Source organism: Chanodichthys erythropterus, chromosome 9 (assembly GCF_024489055.1).
Source record: "Chanodichthys erythropterus isolate Z2021 chromosome 9, ASM2448905v1, whole genome shotgun sequence".
NCBI lineage: Eukaryota > Metazoa > Chordata > Actinopteri > Cypriniformes > Xenocyprididae > Chanodichthys > Chanodichthys erythropterus.
Genome location: NC_090229.1, coordinates 27,734,506 through 27,758,414, shown reverse-complemented (window position 1 = coordinate 27,758,414; position 23,909 = coordinate 27,734,506). Strand labels below are relative to the sequence as shown.

Here is a 23,909-nt window from a genome sequence, read left to right as displayed (position 1 = left end):
ATTATTTAAAAATTGCTATATGGCTAGCTTAAAATGAACCCAAAGTAGTTGGGAAATTAAAAACCAGATGCAATTAGAGGCAACAATAATAGACAAAAGGTGAATGTTTATTAATAAGCTTTAATATTTTATGAATATATATTTAATAGCTTAATAGTTTATTAATATGAATTTATGAATAAGCAATTTAATAAATGTTTATTGTTTAATAATTATTCATTGAACATTAATAAATGTTCATTTACAACATACTTTGGGTTACATTTAATTAAGCAATACAGTAATTTTTAAACAATAGTTGAGTTAAATAAAACTAACCAGCAGGTTGGGCAAACATTTAACCCAACCGCTGGGTTAAAACAACCCAATTGCTGGGTTTGTCCATTTTCAACCCAACTTGGGTTGTTTTTAACCAAGCATTTTTTAGAATGCATGCAAGGGCTCTGCCATGTTGACTAGTTGTGACTAGTTGCCAATAATACTGTTGACTTTTTATAACACTTAGCTTATTATAACCAATGCTCATGTCTGTTTACAAAGCATAAACATAAAACTACCATTCAAAAGTCAGTAAGATTTATGTAATGTTTTTGAAAGAGGTGCTCCAAGTCTGTATTTATTTGATCAAAAACACAGTAAAATAATATTGTGAAACATTATTACAATTATCAATATCTTTTTTAATACTTTTTTTTTTATTTTATTTTTTTTATATATATTTTAAAATGTAATTTATTCCTATGATGGCAAAGCTGAATTTTAAGCAGCCATTACTCCAGTCTTCAGTCACATGATCCTTCAGAAACCATTCTAATATGCTAATTTGGTGCTCAAGAAACCTTTTTTTATTGTTATCAATAGCTACGTTTACATGGACACATTTTGTTTCAATTGGAATGAAATCATTTAGGTTCCGAGTGATCAGGTTGATGTGCGTATTTATATGTCACAAGCTTCAAATGGTTTTTGATCTTTTTGACATTTGCACACTGGACGAATATACAGTTTCCCGCTGTTGGCACATACTATCATTGCTTATTTTTTTTGTTTTAAATAGCAGACTTAATATTTTTTTGGGTCCTTATTAGGAGACAACAAGCACAAGAAGCTTTGTGCCATACTGGTTATGTTTATCAGCATAATAAACGCAATTATGCGATTGCCTGATTTAATGCATAATCAGCCAAAGTCCGAATATTTATGCGGGGGTCACATTTTTTCAAATACGCCGCACTTTCGCCACATAAATTGCCGTCTGTGGATGAGAGTCCGAAGCAAGGACTGGTAGGACACCATTGTCCAGCAGCACTTCACAGATGATGAGTGGAAGGAGAACGACTACAGTAAGGCCTCAGTCAACATATTCCAGAGTGGTGTATGGATCCATCATCATGTGTCAAGTCCAAACAGAATGAATGTACAAAATAGAATGTCCAAATGAATAGTCCCTAGTGAAATACTTTGAGACGACCCACATCACAGATCAAGCTGATAAACGTTGTGACATCAAAATGCTAAGCCAATATTAGGAGAAAGATTTCTGAGAGATGCATGGACAATTGAGTCAAATGGTGTTTTCTTAGTATTGTTCACCTTAAACTAAGGAATGAGTTCATCTCAGAGAGGTTATGGCATTTCCATCCGTCAGATAAGGTACAGTGACTCCAAGATGGCAGAGATTCGATGTAGAATGACTCACCCACAAACACCCACACGCTCTTGACACATTCACACAGACCACTGATCTCTCCTCTGAATTCTGTCACTCCTGTCCAACCTTGAGCCAGCTCTATTGAACCCTGCAGAAGGTGGATCGATATCCCCGCTTGTTCTGACAGTTAATATTCATACAGCCCAGCGTCCTGGAAAATACCAACCTGAATCAGCGCTTTTCCACTTTTCATTATTCTCACCTTCCCTTTTAACATATTTTTGCAGAGAAACTTTAAATATCTTCTCATTTTTTGTTTCTTCAAAGTCCCATTAAAAAATAAGAATCTCAAAATTCCTTGTGCACCTTGACAAAATTGTTTGGCCTTTTTGATGTTCCCTAAAATTTTGGCTGAAATTAGGTATCTTAATGGCTCAACTATAAGACTAGCCCAGATCCAGTGTGACAGTGTCAAATTAGTTGACAGAACTGTTGCTACATCTTACATTTTTATCATTTTTGTGTTTTTATGCCTTAAAAACATCACTGATTTAAATTGTCATAAAGTTATTTAGCTGGTTTGACTGGGTTATGATTTGTTTATAGTTCAAGAATTATTTGTGATAGGATGGAGTGTTCAAAATTATTAACAAATCATACTACATTGTCTTAGAGTTAATGAATTTATAGCTTTCACAGTGTTACTATTTAACTGTATAATGTTGACGTATTCTTGCAAATTAAAGGTGCCCTAGAATTTAAAATTGAATTTACCTTGGCATAAGAGTTCTGTACATGGAAATGACATACAGTGAGTCTCAAACACCATTGTTTCCTCCTTCATATGTAAATCTCGTGCATGAAAAACACCACGGAAAAACAGGCGAATCTCAACATAACACAGACTGTGACACAACAGTTGGGATCATTAATATGTACAACCCCAACTTTTGCATATACCAGCCCATGTTCAAGGCAAGGCAGTATTAATGTCTGGAGCTGCACAGCCGAATCATCAGATGTTCTGCAGGTATTGTGAAGCATACAAGCAGTGACAATAGCGAAAATGGCAGATTGATGCATAATAACTGTTCATGATCCATGATATCATGATATATTTAGTGATACTTGTAAACTGTCTTTCTAAATGTTTCATTAGCATTTTGGTAATGTGCTGTTAAATGTGGTTAAAGTTACCATTGTTTCTTACTGTATTCACGGAGACCAGAGCCATGTCGTTATTTTAATTTTTAAACGCTTGTAGTCTGTATAATTCATAAACGCATCTTCATTCTTTATAAATCTCTCCAACAGTGTAGCATTAGCCACAGATCACCATCAAACTCATTTGGAATCAAATGTAAACATCCATAAAAAATTATTAACATACTTACGTGATCTGATATGCTGCATTACAAACACTTTGTAAAGATCCATTTTGAGAGTTATATTAGCTGTGTGAACTTATTCTATTGTTTATGCTATGTATTATAGAATTGCAACTCTTGTGAGCTTGGGGGCGGGGAGCATGAGCATTTAAAGGTACACGCACTGAGTCGGCACATGTTTAATTACACCCCAAAATAGGCAGATATAACATTGTATAATAAAAAATCTATGACGTATTTTGAGCTGGAACTTCACAGACACATTCTGGGGACACCTTAGACTCATATTACATCTTGTGAAATAGTGTTCTCGGGCACCTTTAAGAACCTAATAATTGGACTCCCACAGACCTGGAATTCCTGAAACTATCAGAGAATTTCAAAAGTGTGATTTCCAGTCCTGGAAAAGCAAGATCTTAGAAAAGAAACAGGATTAATAAAAGTTTAAAATTAATGTTAATGGGAACGCCATTGAAATTTAATCAATTAAATTTTTCGACCTATAGATGCTCAGTTCTAAAGGGTTTTGTATAATATTTAATAGAAAGTATTTCTCTCTGCAACCACAGTAATACATTTTGTTTTTGCAGTGCCACGAAATTTTGGCAGTACAAAGCTGCATTACTGTCCTGACTGAACAAACAGAAAAGAAAAGAAAAAAGAAAAACTTAATGTTGAGCCTTGATCTTAGATAGTAACATAATCTTGCTAACTACAGTTTTGAGATGACCTTCACATCAGAAGTTCAAACAAAGCGCATTGAGTAGGCGGCTCACTAGAGGCCCAGTATTCTCTCCAAAACTTCAGCACTTTCCTTCCAAGTGTTTTTGGCTTGCTTGTCTGTCTGAAGTTCTGAACACAACTGATGCCTTGTTACGAAGACAACACTTTTTGAGATTGTGTCCACACATACACAAATGTTCGAGTCACATGTTGAGAGTGTCGTGAAGTGCCTGTTCGGAGGTTGTAGAGGAAGACACCGTTGACAGGTCGTAGTATCTCATTGTTCGGATTGACTGCGCCCAGCACTCCAGTCAGTCCCCAGTCCAATTCCAGCTCTGCCCAGTGGATTAAACCGAGCTTAGTCAGCTTGACAGTGTGCGCTGTATCCAGACATTGACATATTTCAGACTAAAGCGCTTTTTGAGTGAGATGAGTTTTGGGAGATGCACTCTGGAGTGTGAGGAAAGTATGATTTTTTTTTTTTTTTTTTTCTTTCTATCCCACCCTGTCTGTCTTTCTTTGACTCTCCCTCAGTCTTTTAAACCACTGTCAAACTTCACGGTGAGGGAGAGCAAGGTTTAGACTTTTTTTTTTTTTTTTTTTTTAAATTCGTCATCTGTCTAAGCTGCCATCAAACTGAATAAATGTGTGTTTGTAGTCATCACGAGGGATTCTTTAAGCAGTAAACACCCCAAAATTCAGAAAAATTCAAAACAGTCAACATAATAAGAGACTGACATCAAGTGATTTGCTGCATGATTGCAGCTTTTAGGTGTTTACCTCACTTGATTTGTTTCCACTTTAATATACTGATACCTGTTGGCTAACATGACTGATGTCTGATACAACATAAAGCGTAGTCCACATTGCACATTATTCAGGCCGACGACCACCCACTTGGACAGGAAAAGACTATCTGAATGATGTTAAACCACATACCGTTGTTAATTTTATTTTATAAAACTAATGTAACTCAGAACAAAACATAACTGATGTGATCTTACGCACTGTCAGTTGTATACAACGTAATCGGTATGAGGCTGTAAACTTGTTCAAAGATTCAGTGCTACAAACTTTTCCAAATCCCTTTCCTCAGGAGCACTCATTCTAACAGTCTGAGATCTTGTAAACAATATTTCCTGGTTCACTGATAAAAACCTGTGCACCCCGAAGCACCCCTGGAAATTGAGTAAAGCCAATCAATCAGATTGGAGGTTGCTGTTTTGAGATTGCCCTTGTCAGTTTTGTGTGCACTTGACAATGTACCAACATACGGTTCAAGGACTGTCTGATTCATAAGACTAATAACAGACCAGCTACTTGAAGACATAAATACAAGTGGCTTTTAGTCCATGTTTGTTAGTTTTAAGGTCATTACAGACTAGAGTACTTCTAAAAGCTGACAAAGTACAATTTTTTTGCATGTGTGTGTACCTTTTTCTTAGAAATCAGAGCAAAACATAGGAATGCATGTATCTTGTTTACAGGAAAATTTTGTCTAAGAAAATGGTTCTGATAATTCCACTTGCATCTGACATGCAATTGCAAGTAGAAAAGTTTTGTTTTTGCCAGGTTGTGACTAAAGAAAGTCTATTTAAAAAGTTCACGTCCCACTTCAGTTGTCTGTTTCAATAGTAAATACATCAACAAAAGAAATGCTAGTGCAAATACTAAACTACAACTTAACCATTTAATTTAACTATTTAATTTGTAGTTAAAAGGAAAACACTTTCCACATCAGAGACATTCACTAAATTTACAGTATTTTGACACAAAATGTGTCCATCGGTGATAGAAGGAAGATAGAAGTGATAGACGTGGACAGTTTGTGTGACAACCTAATACTAAAAAAAAAAAAAAAAAAAAAACTACTTAAACAAAAAGTTTGCACAAAAAGGAAAATTCTGTCATGATTCAATCACTCAAATCAATAAGATTGTTGTTCATCTTCGAAATCAATGCAAAAGATTCTGTCCATCCATTGAAAGTCCATTCCACCATAACTTTGACACATAATCCATGTGAATTGAGCAGTTTAATCCAAGTCTTCAGATGATAAACATATTTAATTTAGGCTTTTACTCACATATATGTTTCATCAACACACATAGATAATAAATATTAAATATAGTAAATGGAAGTTCAAATGTGCTTGCTTGACACACAAGAACAAACCTCATTGGTTCTCATGAGAACACTTTAGAAGGCTGCTCAAATCATAGGAATTCTGTTTACTTACGTTTTTATTCTTTTTGAAGCATGAAAGTTTTGGTTGAATGACTTTCAATGGAGAGACTGAAATCTCTCAGGTTTTATTAAAAATCTTCAATTGTGTTTCAAACGTGAATGCAAATCTTGTGGATTTAGAATGACATGAGCATGAATAAATGATGACTGAATTTTCATTTTCAGGGGAACTAACCCTGTAAGTTAATATAAAATGTGAATGAAAGTATGAAACCACTAATATTTCAAGCAGCTTTTAACAATAAATTAATTAATACATTTAAGAATTTGATATTAAGGGCAATTTTGGGTCATCACTCCATGTCCAGTGTGAAAAGTGGGTCCTGAAGCAAAACTAGCTAAGAACCACTGTTTTAAAATGATGCACAAGAAAATGACCTTGGTATTGCATGACAAAGCCTGAACATGCAGTAAGTCTAGTATGCGGTGCACAATACAGATGTTATCTAATAATAACCATTGCTTTGATGTAGCCAAGAGCGGGGGGAACTCGTTGGCACACTCTTGCGAAATCAGTATGTGCAAACTACGTTCATATCACACTCTTTGTGTGTGCGTGTGTGTGTATGTTGTAGAGATCAAACTAATGAGAACCTTTGGGACTCGTGCTCTCCTTCTTGAGAGAGAAAGAGAGCGTCCCATCCTTTGTACTCCCACTCAATGACACAGACCGACTCATTAATAAACTGCTACCTGATACAAGCATGGTTTAAGGATGCTTACTGTGTGTGAAAGGATTCTGTAAAAGTGTGTATGTGTCTGAGAGAGAACTTAGAGACTTGTGTGTATTAAGATACATGGAGTGGTGAGTGTGTGCCTGTGCCATAGTGAGTCCCACTAATGAGACTTATTATATAGATGAGATATCTTGGGAAATTAGTCTTTTTGTGCCCTTCATTAATACCAAAAGTATAGTAATCACACAGTTCTTTATTTTCTATACCCCTTCGCTCTTCTTTTTCTTTCTTTCTCAGCCATGCTCGGTTTCACTTTCTAGAGTACAGTAATATTCGCAAACACACGCAAATGTCACCTGTTGGCACATACAACATAAAGGTAAATTGCAGGAAATTATTCAGAGAGTCAAGGATGTGCATGAAATGAAATACCAACAAATAATGACAAATAATTGCAACTTTTATCTGAATCTCTGAAAGAGATTTGTGACACATTGCTCGGAATAAAACCTCGGCAGCACGAACAACAAAGAGTTGTGTCTCTTGAAAGGTATTTATTTTTTGTTTGTAATGTGACATACAATTGAGGGCATAGATTGGGAAAATGTTTATTATTTCATAAAGTAATTTAAATGTTGTCATGTCAGACCTCATCACACCTTTTGTCTTTGCAGCAAGTCTGTCTCAGATTTACCAATACTTTCCCCCCACTCTGTTTTCCGATCTGAGGGCTTGAAAGTATGGGCATTCTTCTTCTGGATTCCTTTCTGTCTGGATTGTGTGAATATTTTGTAACATTATGAACGGTAGATGGTGAAATCCCTGAGTTTTAAATTATAATTTGTTGAGAGATTTTGATCACCCATTTTTTCGAAGTTTGAACCATTCAACATTTTGAATGGTTTGAAGTTTGAACCTTGAACCATTGTTGTTTGTATACTGCAGAGCATGTCAAGAATGCCCATTTTATTCTATACATATTTACTTGTAGAATTTTCTAAACGGGTGTTTCTGAACATTCCTCAATCTTACATTACCCAGTCTTCCATTGCCCTTGTCCCAACTTTTTTTGAGCATGTTGCAGTCATTAAGCTGAAAATGAGTACTGATATATGGGACAACAAATTTAATTAGTAAAAACATTAAATTATTGTGTCTTTTGTACTGTTTTTGGTAGAATTTTCTGGAGTATCTATTTAAAGGTGCTCTATGTAGGAATGACACCCAGTGGTCGAAATGGGTACTGCACTCCAAATTCAAAATATTGTTGGCCACCCGCATCTTTGAACGAGGGGGCGGGGCAAAGGACAAGAGAGTGCGCAATTGACAATGAAAGCTGAGGAGACTTACACACTGTAAGCTGATGAGTTGATTTATCTGTGTTTTAATATGCTGTCATTTATAGAGATATTTAGATGGATGCAGAGGCAGTTTGTTTGCTGGTTTCCATGGCTGCAGTACGCGGTGTTTTCTGCCAACTGGCAACCTGTGATGTCAAAATACTATTGGATAAACTGGCAGCACACGGTTTTGAACAGACCAAAACAAAGACAGACATTCCGACATTGAACGCACATTTCAAAGTAGAATATCTGGCTGTAGCATTGTTTTTCAGAGAAACAAGTAGGTGAACTTAGCATGTTTCCTAAATATCTGCAAATATATTGGGGTATTTTTATGCTTTGTTAAAGTAAAAGTCTTACACATAGCCCCTTTAAACAAAGTGCAAATAGCCCTTTGTTGGCAAAGCTATTTACATTAACTCCACTCACCATTGTCCTGTTGAGCCAGACACAATTACAAAAGAAAGCGGAACTGATAGAATTGCAGTTTCTTTCAGTTGTTCCCCTCCATTTGGAATAAAATTGTTTGTAGTCATCCAGTATGAAATGTGGACTACAAAAAATATTTTTTTAGACTTCCTGTCATGGCATTCTCTCCGTATTTAAGATTATTTGCAGCCCTTAGCCACTGTCTACAATGAGCTGGATCCTGGAAACCGAAAGTAACTCACTCGCACTAAATTTTTACTTCTTAAATTCTTGCTCTTGGGAACTATACATGTTGACACCATTATGACTAAAAGTTTGCCAAGAAGTATTTCATACTAAAGCAAGGCGGTATTTGACTCTGGTTGAGTATATCCATAGCACACTGGTGGGATGATAACAGCCTTTTTCCTTTGTTTTATCAGATAGCACAGATTAAAAAAACAAACAAACAAAAAAACACCATAGGTAGCCAAGCTTTATTAAAAGCCTGTTTTGCCAGCTGTAATAGGAGCAGTGGGGAGAGTAAGGATTTAACATTTGACACAACCGACCGAACTTCGAAGACAACTTTTTCCGATCCCATTCTTCGTGGCTCCCTTTCTAATCCCTCGAGGACACCTTTACTGATTAGCAGGTTAAATATGGTTAGGGATAGGTGCAGGGATGAGCTTAGGGAATAGGGAAAAGTAATTCCATTTTTGTTGTTATTAAAATTATTATATACACTGAATGTTATTATTGCATACTGTTTTGTAATGTCCTACAATACTCTGAGTAGGCTGGGACAATACATCATTTCTCGATTCGCAATACAAAGAATCTGGAACGATTCTGATATTTTCTGATATTTTCTCAAAACGATTCTGAGCTTAGTTTTTAACAGCAGATGGCACTGCTTCAGAAACACTCTTCCAGTTCCTTTACACACACCACTTGAACCTAAAATAATCATTCATAAAGAAAAGCAATGCCAGAGAAATGCTGCATGGGGTGTAAGTTCCATCTCTGTGCTCTTTGGATGCAAGGGAAAATGAAACTTGCAAACTAGTGGATAATACAAGGCACTCGAATCAAATTTCATCTTGGCTTATTCTTAAAACAGGTGACACATACAGACTGCACATCTATGCGTTGGGGCTGGTATTGCCTTCGTCAGGGTGTGAGTAACAAACACATTGAGCTACACAGGAAAAACAGAAGTGAGAAAGTTTTGAGGATTACATATCAAATGATATCAAACACTGTATAATCAAAATATTTGTAAAAAAAAAAAAAAAAAAATTATGATAATAATCATTCATAAGGTTTGAAAAGATTGAAGCGAATTACAAGGGTGTTCGCAGTGGGCTGTGTTTACGTTAATCTTGTGTCATAAAAGCCTGAGCCGAGGTGCGAGTATATTTTTAGTACTTACATGACTCAGGCAAACAAACGAGTGCTGTCCAGCAGTCTTCTTTGTGAGCATTTGTGTGCAGATTTTTCTCAAAATTGACTTTTCTGACTCTGTCGACTTCAAACAGGTGTAGCACAGTCATTTTTTGTCAGGCTAGGTCTAGTATGTAAAGTGATGAGCAAAAGTAATTCCAAGTCTAATAGGATATTCACTGAGGGAAAAAAAAGAAACATAGGCCTTTTACTTCAGTGGTTTTGCCACTGAGCACAGATTCATGTGTGTACATTTATGTGCTATCACACAAGGCCTGTGCCTCTTTACTCAAGTGTATTGAAGCACTTTTAATCTGTGTCTCTACCCAGTAGCTGAACCCAGCAGGGCTTAGGTGGGTTTTAAAATACCAATGCCAGAACCTCCACACAACATTTACACAACGTTTTCCAAACAGATGGGTGCTTGGCAGTGGCATAGCTCTGAAGCCAGCCTTACCCGCAGGCACAGATGATGCCCACACACCTGGACACACTTGTTGTCCTGCACTCAGGAAGCAGCCATTTCCACAGCAAGCTGTGCCGACAACAAAGCTGCAAACACACGCTACTGCCACACAGCAGACGATGCCTTGGGGCAGTTCCACTTCTGTTAAATTTTCATAGAAATAAAAGTAGATTTTTTTGATTTATTAATTATTATTTTTTTCAATCTGGGTTTAGAATCTCTTGGAAGTGCAGAAGTGAGGACTGTAATCTGCAGCGGGTCACACTTTTAGCCAAAGAGTGTTTTATTCTAGGCATCATTTGTATTCCGATCTAAATCTGAAGCCACAACCACAGATGAGAGCGGAACGCTTCTGGTGTTTGGATGAGGGGTGGAGGGGGGATGAAAGATGAGAGGGAAGAGAGGGAAAAAAAAGTTACTGTTTTGTTAACTGAAGCACTTTGTGTTAGTGGCATGCTATATATGCATCACACTTTGCTATTTTAAGCATATAAAATACAAGGTCATACCATTTCACAAATGGAAATGTGTGCATATCTGTGTGATTGGGGATCCCACGAGGAGTTATCTGAATAGCACCTGCAACATTGTTATTATTGGATCAAGCTTCTAGATAGACCAGACTGACAATCTCTGCTCCATTCCAATTACCTGCTAAACCTGGCCTGGTATAATTTTGTGTGAGCGACATGTTTTTATGTGTGGGAGATAAGCTGTTTGTGACCTGTGTGAAGCGCTGGCATTGACCTGACACTTAATCCATTAATGGACTGTTCATACTTTTTTCATTCACTATTACATGCACTTTCCCTCCAGACGTGCACACGTGTATCTGATCTAGCACAGGGCTCCAGACTGGTTGCAACCATTTTTTGAGAATGTGCGAGCAAAAATTTGATGTGGTAGCTTTTATGCGAGTGCATGATAATTCACGCGTGCGCAACAGAATGGCGTTGTATCAGCAGCTGCAGTTCGTAGTCACTGCGTGACTTACATAGACAAAAACAGAGAGAAGTAGCTCCGGCTACAATATTCTTCCGCAAGACTCATGCTGTTTTTAAAGTGTAAAACTCACGCAGTTCAAAATGCTTATTCAACCCTATTCACCTTGCAAAAAAAACCCTAACTGATGTGATGCCAGTTTACACTTTCTTAGTACTTAATTTGTCTTCCGGCAATAAAAATTTGGACATCTTCATCCTGTTCATACATTTTCACCTTAATGCAGCATATTTCTTTCTGGAGCGTCAGTGAATGTTTGAACCCTTTTTTAACAGTTGAGTCCCTCAATTGTCCTCAGTGTGAAAAGATGGATCTCAAAATCATACAGTCACTGCTGGAAAGGGTTCAAAAAATCCTTAAAAACTGAAGAATCTGCAGGACCTGGTGGATTTTTCTGAACAAACAAGGGACTCATGAACAACCATCACAAAAAAAAAAAAACAACAACATTATATCGTAGATCATCCAGGTATCCACACACAGTATTAAGAACCAATGGTTCCCAAACTTTTGAACGGGGTTATGTTAATAAATTCAGCTTTTTTTTTTTTTTTTTTTTTGTCTTGTGGACTATATGTACAGTAAACATACTCAGGACAGTACTAAATAAAAAAAAAAACAAAAAAAAACATGCGTTTTGTATGATCTCTCTTATTTTGTTAAAATTATTCACATTTTCACAGATTCTGCAAGTGGTTCCCATACTTTTTTATGTAACTGTGATATCCATGATATCCATACCATATGGTTCTGAAATGTTTTGTGGTATTTATTAGTCATTTTCATCTTATAGTCTCTTTCTTGCTACTTTCAGGCATCTTAGAGACAAAGAGGCTGGATATCATCCACACACGAGATCCCATCCCGCAGTCACTCGGTGGAGTTATATACTATGCAGCCGATCTACCCATATGGTGGCAAGTGCCTCAATACGTCCTCATTGGTGTCAGCGAAATCTTTGCTAGTATTGCAGGTAGGTGGTCCTTTGCAAAACTCTTCTGAACACACACACACACACGTTGGGTTTTCATGTTTTATGGCTATATTCCATAGACAATGATTTTTATAGTGTACAGACTGTATATTCTATCCCCTAACCCTAACACTTAGTATGATTTTATAAGCTGTCTCCCTCATGAGAACTTTAATATGTTCATAATTCTGATGTCAGTATGATTTGATGACTCGTTTTTGCAGCAGTATTTCATACATAAATATAATCGATGTTTTAAAACGGATGTTTTCCATGAAATGGCCCTTTTAACTTTTAGTGGTTCATGAGGTGAGTGAGCCTGGAAAGACATTTGTGAGACAAGGACCATGATGAGAAACACCTCTGATTCTGATTGTAGAATTTATTTTCTCATTAATTTAGATGCATATAATCAATAATTTTTTGGATGAGTATATAAACAGCATTGTTTTAAGCTTGATTTAAGTAAGTGTGTTTTTGTGTCCTTCCAGTTCTCGTCCTCTTCTGTGCACTGTAGAGTTTTTCCGTAGGATCATTCATCTGTCCTAATGACCATGCTAATCAATGCGTGTCCTTTTAAAAACTGCAGTAAACTCTTCTCTGCCTTGCCTTTGTGTAGTAGCTCTTGTCTGAGCCGTTGCTGAAATTGCTTGCTAAGGAATCCATGGCTGTATCAATCAGGACCGATCGATCGGGGCTTGGCGATACATTATTGCAGTTGCGCAGTTAAGACGGCCAGGGAAAACATCTCGCTCCTGCTGGAATACACTAAGAAAATATCAAGAAAGTCTCTAGCAAGTGGGCTTGAGATTAATGAGACAATAGATGAAAGGAAACTAAATCCCCTAACACAGCGTTTGTAAGAAAAAAAAACTGTGTGGGAGCGGTTCCTATTACCACCTTCACTGCTGAGATCTACAGTAATTACAGCAATTTCTGTCATGATTAGAACTGTAAGGAATTTCATTTGGGTTTCACTTAACAAATCCAGTTACTTAATGATTCCATGAAGATTTTATATAATATATATATATAGATATATAGATATATATATATATATATATATATATATATATATATATATATATATATATATATATATATATATATATATATATATATATATATATATATATATAGATATATATAGATATATATAGATATATAGAGATATATAGATATAGATATATATAGATATATATAGATATATATAGATATATAGATATAGATATATATAGATATATATATATAGATATAGATATATATATAGATATATATATAGATATAGATATATATATATATATATAGATATAGATATATATATAGATATATATATAGATATAGATATATATATATATATATATATATATATATATATATATATATATAGATATAGATATAGATATATAGATATAGATATATATATAGATATATATGTGTGTATCGTCACTTTCTGGCAGAAACCTTGTATGTCCAAAACCATTCTTTTCAGGAAATTGAAAAAACAGAACAGTTTGTGGTCATAGTTGATATTTTGACTTTATATGTGGTCAGACACTTGCATGTGTCATTATATTATTAACATTTTATGAGAATCAAGCTCAAATGGTTAAAAGGATTTTGACCAGCAAATGTCGTATTTTGTCCATTATTAGAATGGCCGCATCTGAAGCAGTAAATGCATTGCATTAAAGGATTAGTTCACTTTAAAATGAAAATTACCCCATGATTTACTCACCCTCAAGCCATCCTAGATGTCTATGTGACTTTCTTTCACACGAATACAGAGTTATATTAATAATCACCCTGATGCTCCAAAGCTTTATGATGGTAGTGCACGGAAACCACCTTTCTGAAACTCAAAAAGTGCATCCATCCATCATAAACGTACTTCACACAGCTCCGGGGGGGTTAATAAAGGTCTTCTGAAGCAAAGTGATGTGTTTGTGTAAGAAAATTATATATATTTAACATGTTGTGAAGTAAATAACTAGCTTATTAGCCGTCAGACCGCCTTCTGTATTCAACTTACAAAGAAAGTGTAATGCTTACGCTACATCCTACACCTTCCGTATTCAACCTTGATCTTTTGACATATAAGAGATCCTTGTACTATAAAAAAAAGTGAATAAAAGCCTAAATTCAATCTGTTCATCATATATACTGTAAAGCAATTGTCTCTTCAGAAAATTTGGACTAAAACACTCAATTCAAATGGATTAGTTTTACGATCTCTTTATGAACTTTGTAAAGCACCAAAGTGATGGTTGCAAAGTTGTCAATGAAGTGACAAAAATCTCTCAGATTTTATCAAAAATATCTTCATTTGTGTTTTGAAGATGAACGAAAGCCTTGTGGGTTTGGAACGACATGAGGGTGAGTAATTAATGACAGAACTTCCATTTTTGGGTGAACTATTAATTTAAAAAGAACCAGTTCACAAGTATCATTCATTCACAGATAGAGCTCACACAGGTTAGCAGTGTTTCTCTCTCCCCAAACACATTGCTGTGTTCTTTTCAACTCTTCAGCCTCTCTTCCAAGGTCATGTTCAAATATGCTTGTTTTCTTCTTAGACACATGCCACACCGGTAATTTCACACCCATTTCACGCACAGAGTAAATCAAAGGCTGCACGTCCCGCCTCTTAGCCTTTATGAACCAACAAGATTAACAAGTAGCATTTGGCAAAGGCAGGGGAAAACACTCTCCCTTCATTCTGAATTGAAGAGAGCACAGTACTGATTACTGGATTTCTCCTCTACCCCCTTAGAAGAGGTGTTTTAAATCAGATTGTTGCTCATAGCTTATGGACCTTCAAAACACAGTGTTTTTCTTTTTCTTTTTTTTTTGTTTTCTTTCAGTCAGGATGACTACAAGGACTTTCACGGTCTTTTAAAAGAAGATATTGGCAGCAGAAAACGTTTCCAGTCCAGTCCTGTGTTTTTTTTTTTTTGTTTTTTTTTGTTTTGTTTTTTGTTTTTTTGTCTGGATTAGTGTTAATTTCGTCAGACGAGACTAGACGAAATATGTTCGTCAACCACCTTTTTTTTTCATGACTAAGACGAGACGATGACAAGACTGCACCACTGTCCAAAAACGCTGACTAAGTCTAAATTAACATGCATTATTGTTGACGAAAAAAGACGAGACGAAAATGTTTTGTATAAAATAAAAACTAAGATAAAATCTCTCTTCATTTTCGTCTACAGCTGTTAAGCCTTTAAAATATTCAGAACGAGTTCGCGGCTTCGCGCTGTTGCTCAAGTTAAGCCTCGTTGAAGCCTTGTTTACACTGCATGCGTGTGCGGCTCGTTACGGCTCCGGCTAGGTGTTGTTCCGTCCTCTGCGCGATGTCAACTCAAAGAAATTTCAAGTTTTTCAACTTCGAATCTCTTGTCGTCAGTTTCTAGTGATGTAAAATTATGAGCGGGAGTTTACACAGGGTGATTACACGTGTGCAGTGTAAACGAGGCTTTACAGGTTTTATACGCCTGTGGCTGCAACACGAAACTGCTGAACACACAACACCCAAAGCGAACACAGGTGATAAGCGACAACGACATGCTAGCTTTTGAATTGTTTTGGTTAAAATAAAATACTCTTCATAACAGGTTAATCATTTGTGAATGTGTCTCCTAAATCAGAAATTGAAAACCAGACATGTTTAACATTTGCATTCAACAAAAATCTTTCAACAAGTGTGTTTTTTGTCAGGTAATTATGACATTTAACCAATGTTTGAGATATGTGAAACACTTTTTTTTACTGAAATGTTTCAGTAATAATCTCAGTAATAATGTGTTATTTTAAAAAAAAGACTACAATTTTTTGACTAAAACTAGACTAAAATTAAAAGACTTTTAGTCGACTAAAACTTGACTAAGATACCTTGTTTTCTTTTGACTAAAACTAGACTAAAATGATGAGACGTTAAGTCGACTAAAACTTGACTAACAAGGACATTTGGCACAAGACTAAGACTAAATTAAAAATAGGTGACAAAATTAACACTAGTCTGGATCTAATTATTCAATAATTTAGTCTGTTAAATATCAGATAATTTGACCTTTTTATGGCAAGGCAAGGTTAGTTTGATTGTATAATAGTAGTAAGATTGTATAATATCATGTGGTGCGACTCTCCAAAAATTAATATATAATTCCTGGTGCAATGTTGTTTTTACCAAAAAAATAAATAAATAAATAATAAAAATTAAAGTTAAATGGTGGGAACTCGGAAAATAGTTGTGTAGGATTCAAAAACCAAAACAAAAAAGTAAAAGATACTGAATCATAAAAAGGAAACAGAACTAAGTGCAACAACAATACAACCAAGAGAGGACAAGATCGAATGTAAGGTTGTAAGTTATTCTAATGTTTCTCTAATTCTAAGGTAGTGACAATTTTCCGTGTAATGTTTGCATGATGGTAATTTAGTGTTTATATGATGGTTGTTTTGCAGTGCCAGTGTTAATATGTTATTGATTTGAATGTAGTATTCATTTAATGGTACTGTAATTGTTGTCAGTGTTAATGTAATGTTTCTTTTATGAAATTCTAGACCAGCAAAACAGTTTTAAACAATCCCGGGAAGAAAAAAAAAAAAAAAAAAAAACGTTTTTGTTACATCACATGACATTTTTTGAATAATTACATTTAAATTTCTCTTAAAAGGAATATAAAAGTTGTATAAAAGTTTTTTTTTTTTTTTTTTTTTTTTTTTTTTTAAACCATATGAAACCAGCATCATTCTAATAACTTGATTTTTAAAATATTTTTCTTTTTTTGACATTCTTTTTTTTCATTTGGCAGGTTGCCAATCCCAAACACCGATGTAATGAATGTAGCCTAAATTAAGTACCTGTCTGTTTTGTACTTTTTACACCCAAAGGAAACTTCTCCCCTTTGAGACCCTTGTTCTTAGAAACATTTTTTCCCCCTCACTGCACACTTCTCTTGAACATGATTTCAAGCAGGAACACAAGTTAAAAGCAGCATTTTATCCTTTTTTTTTTTTTTTTTTTGTTAACACCACAGCCCACTCCAAAAGAAACAAGCGACATCTTTTGTTTTTCCTTTTTTCTTTCTTCTACTTTCTTGTGGGGATAGTGGCTGTCCCTAACAGTTAACATCTTCATTTCATTTTTTTATCTGCGGACCCGAAAAAATTGAAAGAAAAAAGGCTCAGCGCCGATGGAATAATATGTCCATGGTGGATGTAGCGGCCCCTGATTGAATTTCCAGCAGAATGGGGAGATGGGGAAGGCTAAGTGTAATCTTCCGCTCCTCCATCACGTCTCCAGGGGTTCGAGTATTGTGGAAAGCTATAAGACCCTATCTGCACAGGCGCTTTTTAAACCTGAAGAGAGCCATCAAGCTATGAGAATCAATACAAGAGGCAGCCCGCCGCTTCCTGATCACAGACAGCTGTGAAATGATAGAGAAATTGGAGAGGTGCGAAGACTGCATCAAAAATATTAAGATTAAAGACGCTGAATAGCATGTCACCCGCTGAAATGAAGATAAATTTTGCTTTTCTCATTTTCTTGAATAATCCTTTTATATTTGAACATGATTGGGAAGATGGCCAAGGCCAGAGATGGTTTGACGCAGTGCAAATCATTCTACGAACATCCATAAAATTGCACGATGTAGTTGTGCATATGATTATTCCGTGCAAATTTCAGGAATATATCTTGAATGAAAATTGCTCGGATGGAGCAGAGCTCTAACATGCTAATTCAGAAGATTATCCAGAAGCTCAGCTGCAGGACATTTATCCATCAGTTAGGAAACAACATCTTGGGGGGGGGGGGGGGCCCTCAATTCCTTGGGGCAGCCAGACTAAGATTTAATATGACTGCAACAGCAGCTAAACACAGGTTTGTGTCTGATAACTTCATGTCTGTGCGGCGGTGTGCTGACACACTTTCGTAGTCAACTCTCTCCATCTCACCCCAGGTCTCCAGTGTCCTAGCCCTCCCATGAAATGCAAATGCCTCCTGATAGCACGAAGGACCCTTAAAATAAAGTCTCAATGCTCCATCCTTACCCCTGGGGAACCTCCAGGAAATTGGATGACAAGAAATGTGACAAATGTCTCTGGAAAGTTCCCTCCTCTGGCCCTATTCTGTTTGAATAAATCCTTTTTAATGGACTCCACTGCCAGCTCACTTTGTCGTGGGCTGCCGGATGACAGCGGAAGCTGAGTTGATTCTGATTTTTCACATTTTGGTAGACGAACACTTGCACGTACACACACACACACACACACACACACACACACACACACACACACACACACACACACACACACACACACACACACCACCTGCGGGAGATACTATATGTGTGGACTCAGATTGAGGGGACAGACCTAAAACCTGATTTTTTTTTTTTTTTTTTTTTCTCCACTGGGGATTTTAATTATATATCGTTCTCTCCAAAAAATGTTAAAGGCTAATGTTCTTTCTGAGAAAGAAAAATCACCCACTGCCTGACTCTGCAAGGGGAGAAATAAAACCAGAATATTTCAAGTTAAACTTCTTTTCTTGGTTTTTGAATAATTCAGCTTTGAAGTTAGAAAAGGTCAGGTTTTATATTTTATTTTTCTTCTTGCATGATATTGTGGATGGTCTTGTCATTAGACTCTTGTTTCCATGCTCATGACATTGAGGCACCTTATGGATTTCCTTTTTTTCCCGCTCTTAACCCTTACATTCACTCTGCTACTTAACCAAAGCAAAGCTTTTGCAGTAGAGATCATTTATTAATCAGGTTAGTCAACTTGCATCATGGAAAGGCAGGATTATAAGGTACCAAGAAAGTGGCAATGTATGCAGGAAACAATGAAAATAGTGAAAACAAACTAAAGAGTAAACATTTAAAGGTCAAGGCAAACAGGGTCAAAGCTGAAATTATTTGAACTGAGCACCACATATGCATACACCGATTAGCCAAAATATTATGACCACCTGCCTGATATGCTCTTGGTCCTTCACGTGCTGCCTAAACAGCACCGACCCGCTTTGGCATTGACTCTATAAGACCCCTGAAGGTGTCCTGTTGTATCTGGCACCAAGACGTTGTGCAGCAGATCCTTCAAGCCCTGTAGGTTGTGAGGTGGAGTCATTGTGGATCGAATTTGTTAGTTGCCATGACATTCCACAGATGCTCAATTGGATTGAGATATGGGGAATTTGAAGACTGGAGCAACACCTTGAGCTCTTCATCATGTTCCGCAAGCCATTCCTGATAGGGTGCATTATCTTGCTGAAAGTGGCCACTTACACCAGGTCTGCAACAATGTTTAGGTAGTTGGCATGTGTAAAATTTACGACCACGTGAATGGCCGGACACAGGGCTTCCCAGCAGAACCTTGCCCAGAGCATCACACTCCATCCACCGACTTGTCCCTTATCCTGGTGCCATCAAGTAAACGTTGCACACATACATAGCTGTCCATGTGACGTAAAAGAAGACCAGGGGACCTTTTCCACTGCTACAAGGTTAAGTTCCAATGCTCGCATGCCCATTGTAGGTCATCATAGGCACTCTCATCAGAGTGACACATTCCTCCCATAACCATCATTACCATTTTGTGTGACTTGAGCCACAGTAGACTTTCTTTTGGCTCAGACCAGACGGGGTAGCCTTTGTTGTGCTCATGCAAGGATAAGCCTTGGGCACTCGTTGGGATGTGGTTTGTCCCTCCCCAGACCACTGTTGGTAAATTCTCACCATTGCTGACTGGGAACAACCCATAAGCCTTGCTGTTTCAAAGGTACTCTGACCCAGTTGCCTTGCCATAACAATTTGGACCTTGTCAAAGATGCTTAGGGGCCGTATTCACAAAACATCTGACAGCTAAAAGTAGCTCCTAACTTGCTGAGGGGGAAACTCTTAAACATAATGGGTGTGTCAGTCCTCGTTTTAGGACTCCTATATTTTTGCTCTGAGTATTTCACAAAGCATTTTAACGCTAAAACTAGCTCCTAAATCTGTGAAATGCTAGGAGTAGTCAAGAGGACTCCTAAGTCACTAAGACAAAATCAAAAACAGTCCTAAAATGATTGTTGGTGCCAATCCGCCTTAGCAATCCACCCAAAGACACTGTACGCCATTGAGGTAATAGTGATAGAGCCTTGGGTGCTAAACTTTTCTTCATAAATGCAATACGTGATTTGATTTATAGATTTAAATCTATGATAAAACGGCAAAAATAAATCTTTAAACAAATAAATAATAATGTCTGATTTACCAGGCAGTTGTTTTCACAAATAGAGTAAAATAATAAATAAAAAATAAAAATCAATAAAAATTACATTACATTACATTACATTACATTACATTATACGTGGACGTGCTGTCCAAGCGGATCGAGGGCTCAGAGCTTGGAATTTTGCCCAAAATTTTCCTTGTATCCCTAGCCAGCCGGGAATGAGGAACTAGTTGGCGGAGGGATCCCGAAAACTGTCAAGGTTACTATGTGAGTCGGCTCTCATCTGTGTTTATATACCTCCATTCAAGCTGATTAGATCATTTGAATGTGCTCCTCCAAAATTTTGTATATAAAACATAATTTGTCACTTGAATTGTGCAATCTCTCAAGATGCAAACATGTAAGAGGTGGACACTTAGCCTACATTTTAAAACCTTTAATTGAATATGGCAACATTTTGATTTTTAAACCTGTATTTGTAAATGGCAATGTGACACCTCATTCTACAATATTTCTATGATTAAATTGCTGACAGAGACTCCTCCCCCATCAGCCAATCACTGTGGGCATAGTCCATAGCAAGGAGGTTAACCCGCCCTTACTCTTAGCTTAAGACTTCTCTTTATTCCTTAGTAAAAGTTGTTCTCAGCAGCTTTGTGAATAGGTTTTAAGAGAAAAGTCTTAGCTAAGAACTTTTACTGCCATTTAGGAAAACTCTAGTGGTAAAATAAAATGTTTTGTGAATACGGCCCCAGATCTTTATTCCTGCCCATTTCTCCTGCACCCAACACATTGATTATGACAACTGATTTATTTGCTTATCTAATCTAGCTAGATCTTGTAGCTCCACCCTCTTAGGCTGAGTGCAAGCAGCTCATTTGCATTTAAAGGGCACACACTGAAACAGCACGTTTTTGCTCAACCCCAAAAAGTGGCAATTTTAAAATGCTATAAACATTATCAACAATACTTGCTTCACCTGTGACTGGTGATAATGTTTTGGCTCACCAGTGTGTATATATACAGAACTTTCCCGCAGAACTTTCCGCTTTTATGGGATTGCGGTTTCACGCTAATTTGCCCTGTTTAATTAAGCTAGCCTTGTTGAGCACAAAATACTTCTTTCAATAATATTTAACAGTAGGTGATGCCATTGGTGTTTGTTACTCCATAGAGGTCAATGCATTAGGTATCGTTCACACGAGTCATGTTAAAATCAATTCCAGTTCATTTTAGTATGTAACCCATTAATGTAAATAAAACCATTTTATAAAAAAAAAAAAAAAAAAAAAAAAAGCTCATGGCATTTTCATAGTCTTGATTGATTTTGAACAGTTAGTGTTGTTTTAAGTGTTTCTTGAGCCCAGAGCTTTTCAAACATCTGATCGCTGTCGTCAGACACAGCCTCCATGACACAAACAGCACTTAGAAAAGGTCAACCATGCCTGCAGACAGCTATAAACACTGTAATAGAGCAGCCGCATTCCTTCATCTCTCTCTTTCTCTCTGCCCCTCCTGCCTCCATGTCTCCTAATGTGCATTTGTTTCAGAGCAGCATGAGCGTGGGATTGTGGGACGGGATTAGATGATCTCTTTTGCTCCGTTTGGTGGAATCCCTCCCTTTTCTTTTTAGCTGTTTTACTCCTGTGCTCTCACTCTCTTGCTATCTGTCCATCTATCAGAGAAGATTCATGGCCTAACCAGGCTCAGTAAACGAGTCTGACAGTTGTGCCCACAAGCCATAATTTTAAAAATGACAAGTGTGAGGTGCCATGAAATTATCAATGTCAGCCAGCAGGCAGCCACCACTCAGGGTTAAAAGAGATTTGATCTTCTCTTTCTCTACTTCAGCGTCCTTTCTACATTCTCTGACTTTCCTGAACTATTTCATCTTTTCTTTCCACCACTCAGCATCCTCTGTATATACTACTTTCCTTTTTATCTCTCTCTCTTTCTTTTTCTGTCTCTTTCAGTAAATATTTAGGGATGTGTGCTGATTTTGGCAGTTGAGTAGGTGTTTCTGAGTCATTCTGCTGACAGACCTTTATGAGTGCTGCAGATGTATGGACACACAGTCACCTCCAGACATGTTTTTGCGATTAAATACCAATTTTTGGCTGATTTCTCTGAACACGTTTCTTGTCTATTTTGTAATGGGATGTTGATGATGTAGGAATGCTGGAATAAATGATCAGTTTATTTATTTAAAAGTAAGCATGTAAATAAATCACAAACTGACAAATAAATAGACTTATGTAAAAATATTTTACAATAGACATTAAAAAAACTTTTAAATATAGAAATAAAATAGTACATTAACTATTTTTTAAATGCACCTTTTAAAGGGTTAGTTCACCCAAAAAGGAAAATTCAGTCATTAATTACTCGCCCTCATGTTGGTCCAAACTTGTAAGACCTTCGTTCATCTTCAGAACACAAATTAAGATATTTTTCATAAAATCTGATGGCTCAGTGAGGCCTCCATTGCCAGCAAGATAATGAATACTTTCAATGCCCAGAAAGCTTCTAAAGTCTTATTTATTTATTTAAAAAAAAAAAAAACGACTTTATTCAACAAGATCTAGTAATGGGCGATTTCAAAACACTGCTTCATAAAGCTTTGAAGCTTAACAAATCTTTTATTTTGAATCAGTGGTTCGGAGCAGGTATCAAACAGTAAACGAGGCTTCGTTATGTCATAAGTGTTTAGAAATTTCAATGGTTCACCACTGGGAGGCGTGACTTTAGCAGTTTGATACATGCTCCGAACCACTGATTCGATTTGTTAACTGTAGTCACTGACCACTGAAGTCACATGAACTATTTTAAATACATCTTTAGTAACTTTCTGGAAAAAACAGGTGAGGAACGTGAGAAATTAATGACAGAATTTTCATTTTTGGGTGAACTAACCCTTTAAATAGCTTTTAAAATAAAATAAAAAAAAAAATAAATTAATAAAAAAAAAAAAAAAAAAAAAAAACATTTATAGAGTTTTGCAGAGAATTATAATGGGCTATAGGCTTTTCTTTATCCAGTGCAAATATTGCAACATAGATGAAATAATAATAATAAAAAAAATGTCTTTATATGCCAATATGATACCAATTCTATCATTAAACTCTAGATGGCACTGGCTGATGGGTCCTTAACACAACCTGACGATATTTAAATCATTAAGGGCATAAGCTGGTTGGTTCCTGTCACATATGAAGCCAATAAGCTTGCTGTTTAACATTTAAATAGCTGGTTATCATTCACTATAGCAGTTTGCACTGTATGTTCAGATTTCTTCTGAAACACTCCACCTTCCCCAGCGCCACCTTCATAGATTTGCTACGGATATTTTTTTATTAATTTTT

The 23,909-nt window shown here is 36.4% G+C and overlaps 1 protein-coding gene across 2 annotated transcripts in view; it reads left to right on the top strand.

The window, feature by feature from the left end:
- The window catches only part of slc15a4 (solute carrier family 15 member 4), a 73,334-nt gene that overhangs the window by 25,045 nt on the left and 24,380 nt on the right, over window positions 1-23,909 (top strand). The window contains exons 7-8 of one of the 2 annotated variants that reach the window (XM_067395197.1): window positions 12,166-12,324; window positions 15,189-15,962. In XM_067395197.1, the coding sequence (XP_067251298.1) occupies window positions 12,166-12,324; window positions 15,189-15,223 (194 nt within the window). In that variant the 3' untranslated portion in view covers window positions 15,224-15,962. Of the gene's footprint in view, window positions 1-12,165; window positions 12,325-15,188; window positions 15,963-23,909 lie in introns of those variants that run through there. The other variant, XM_067395196.1, reaches the window with a different exon arrangement.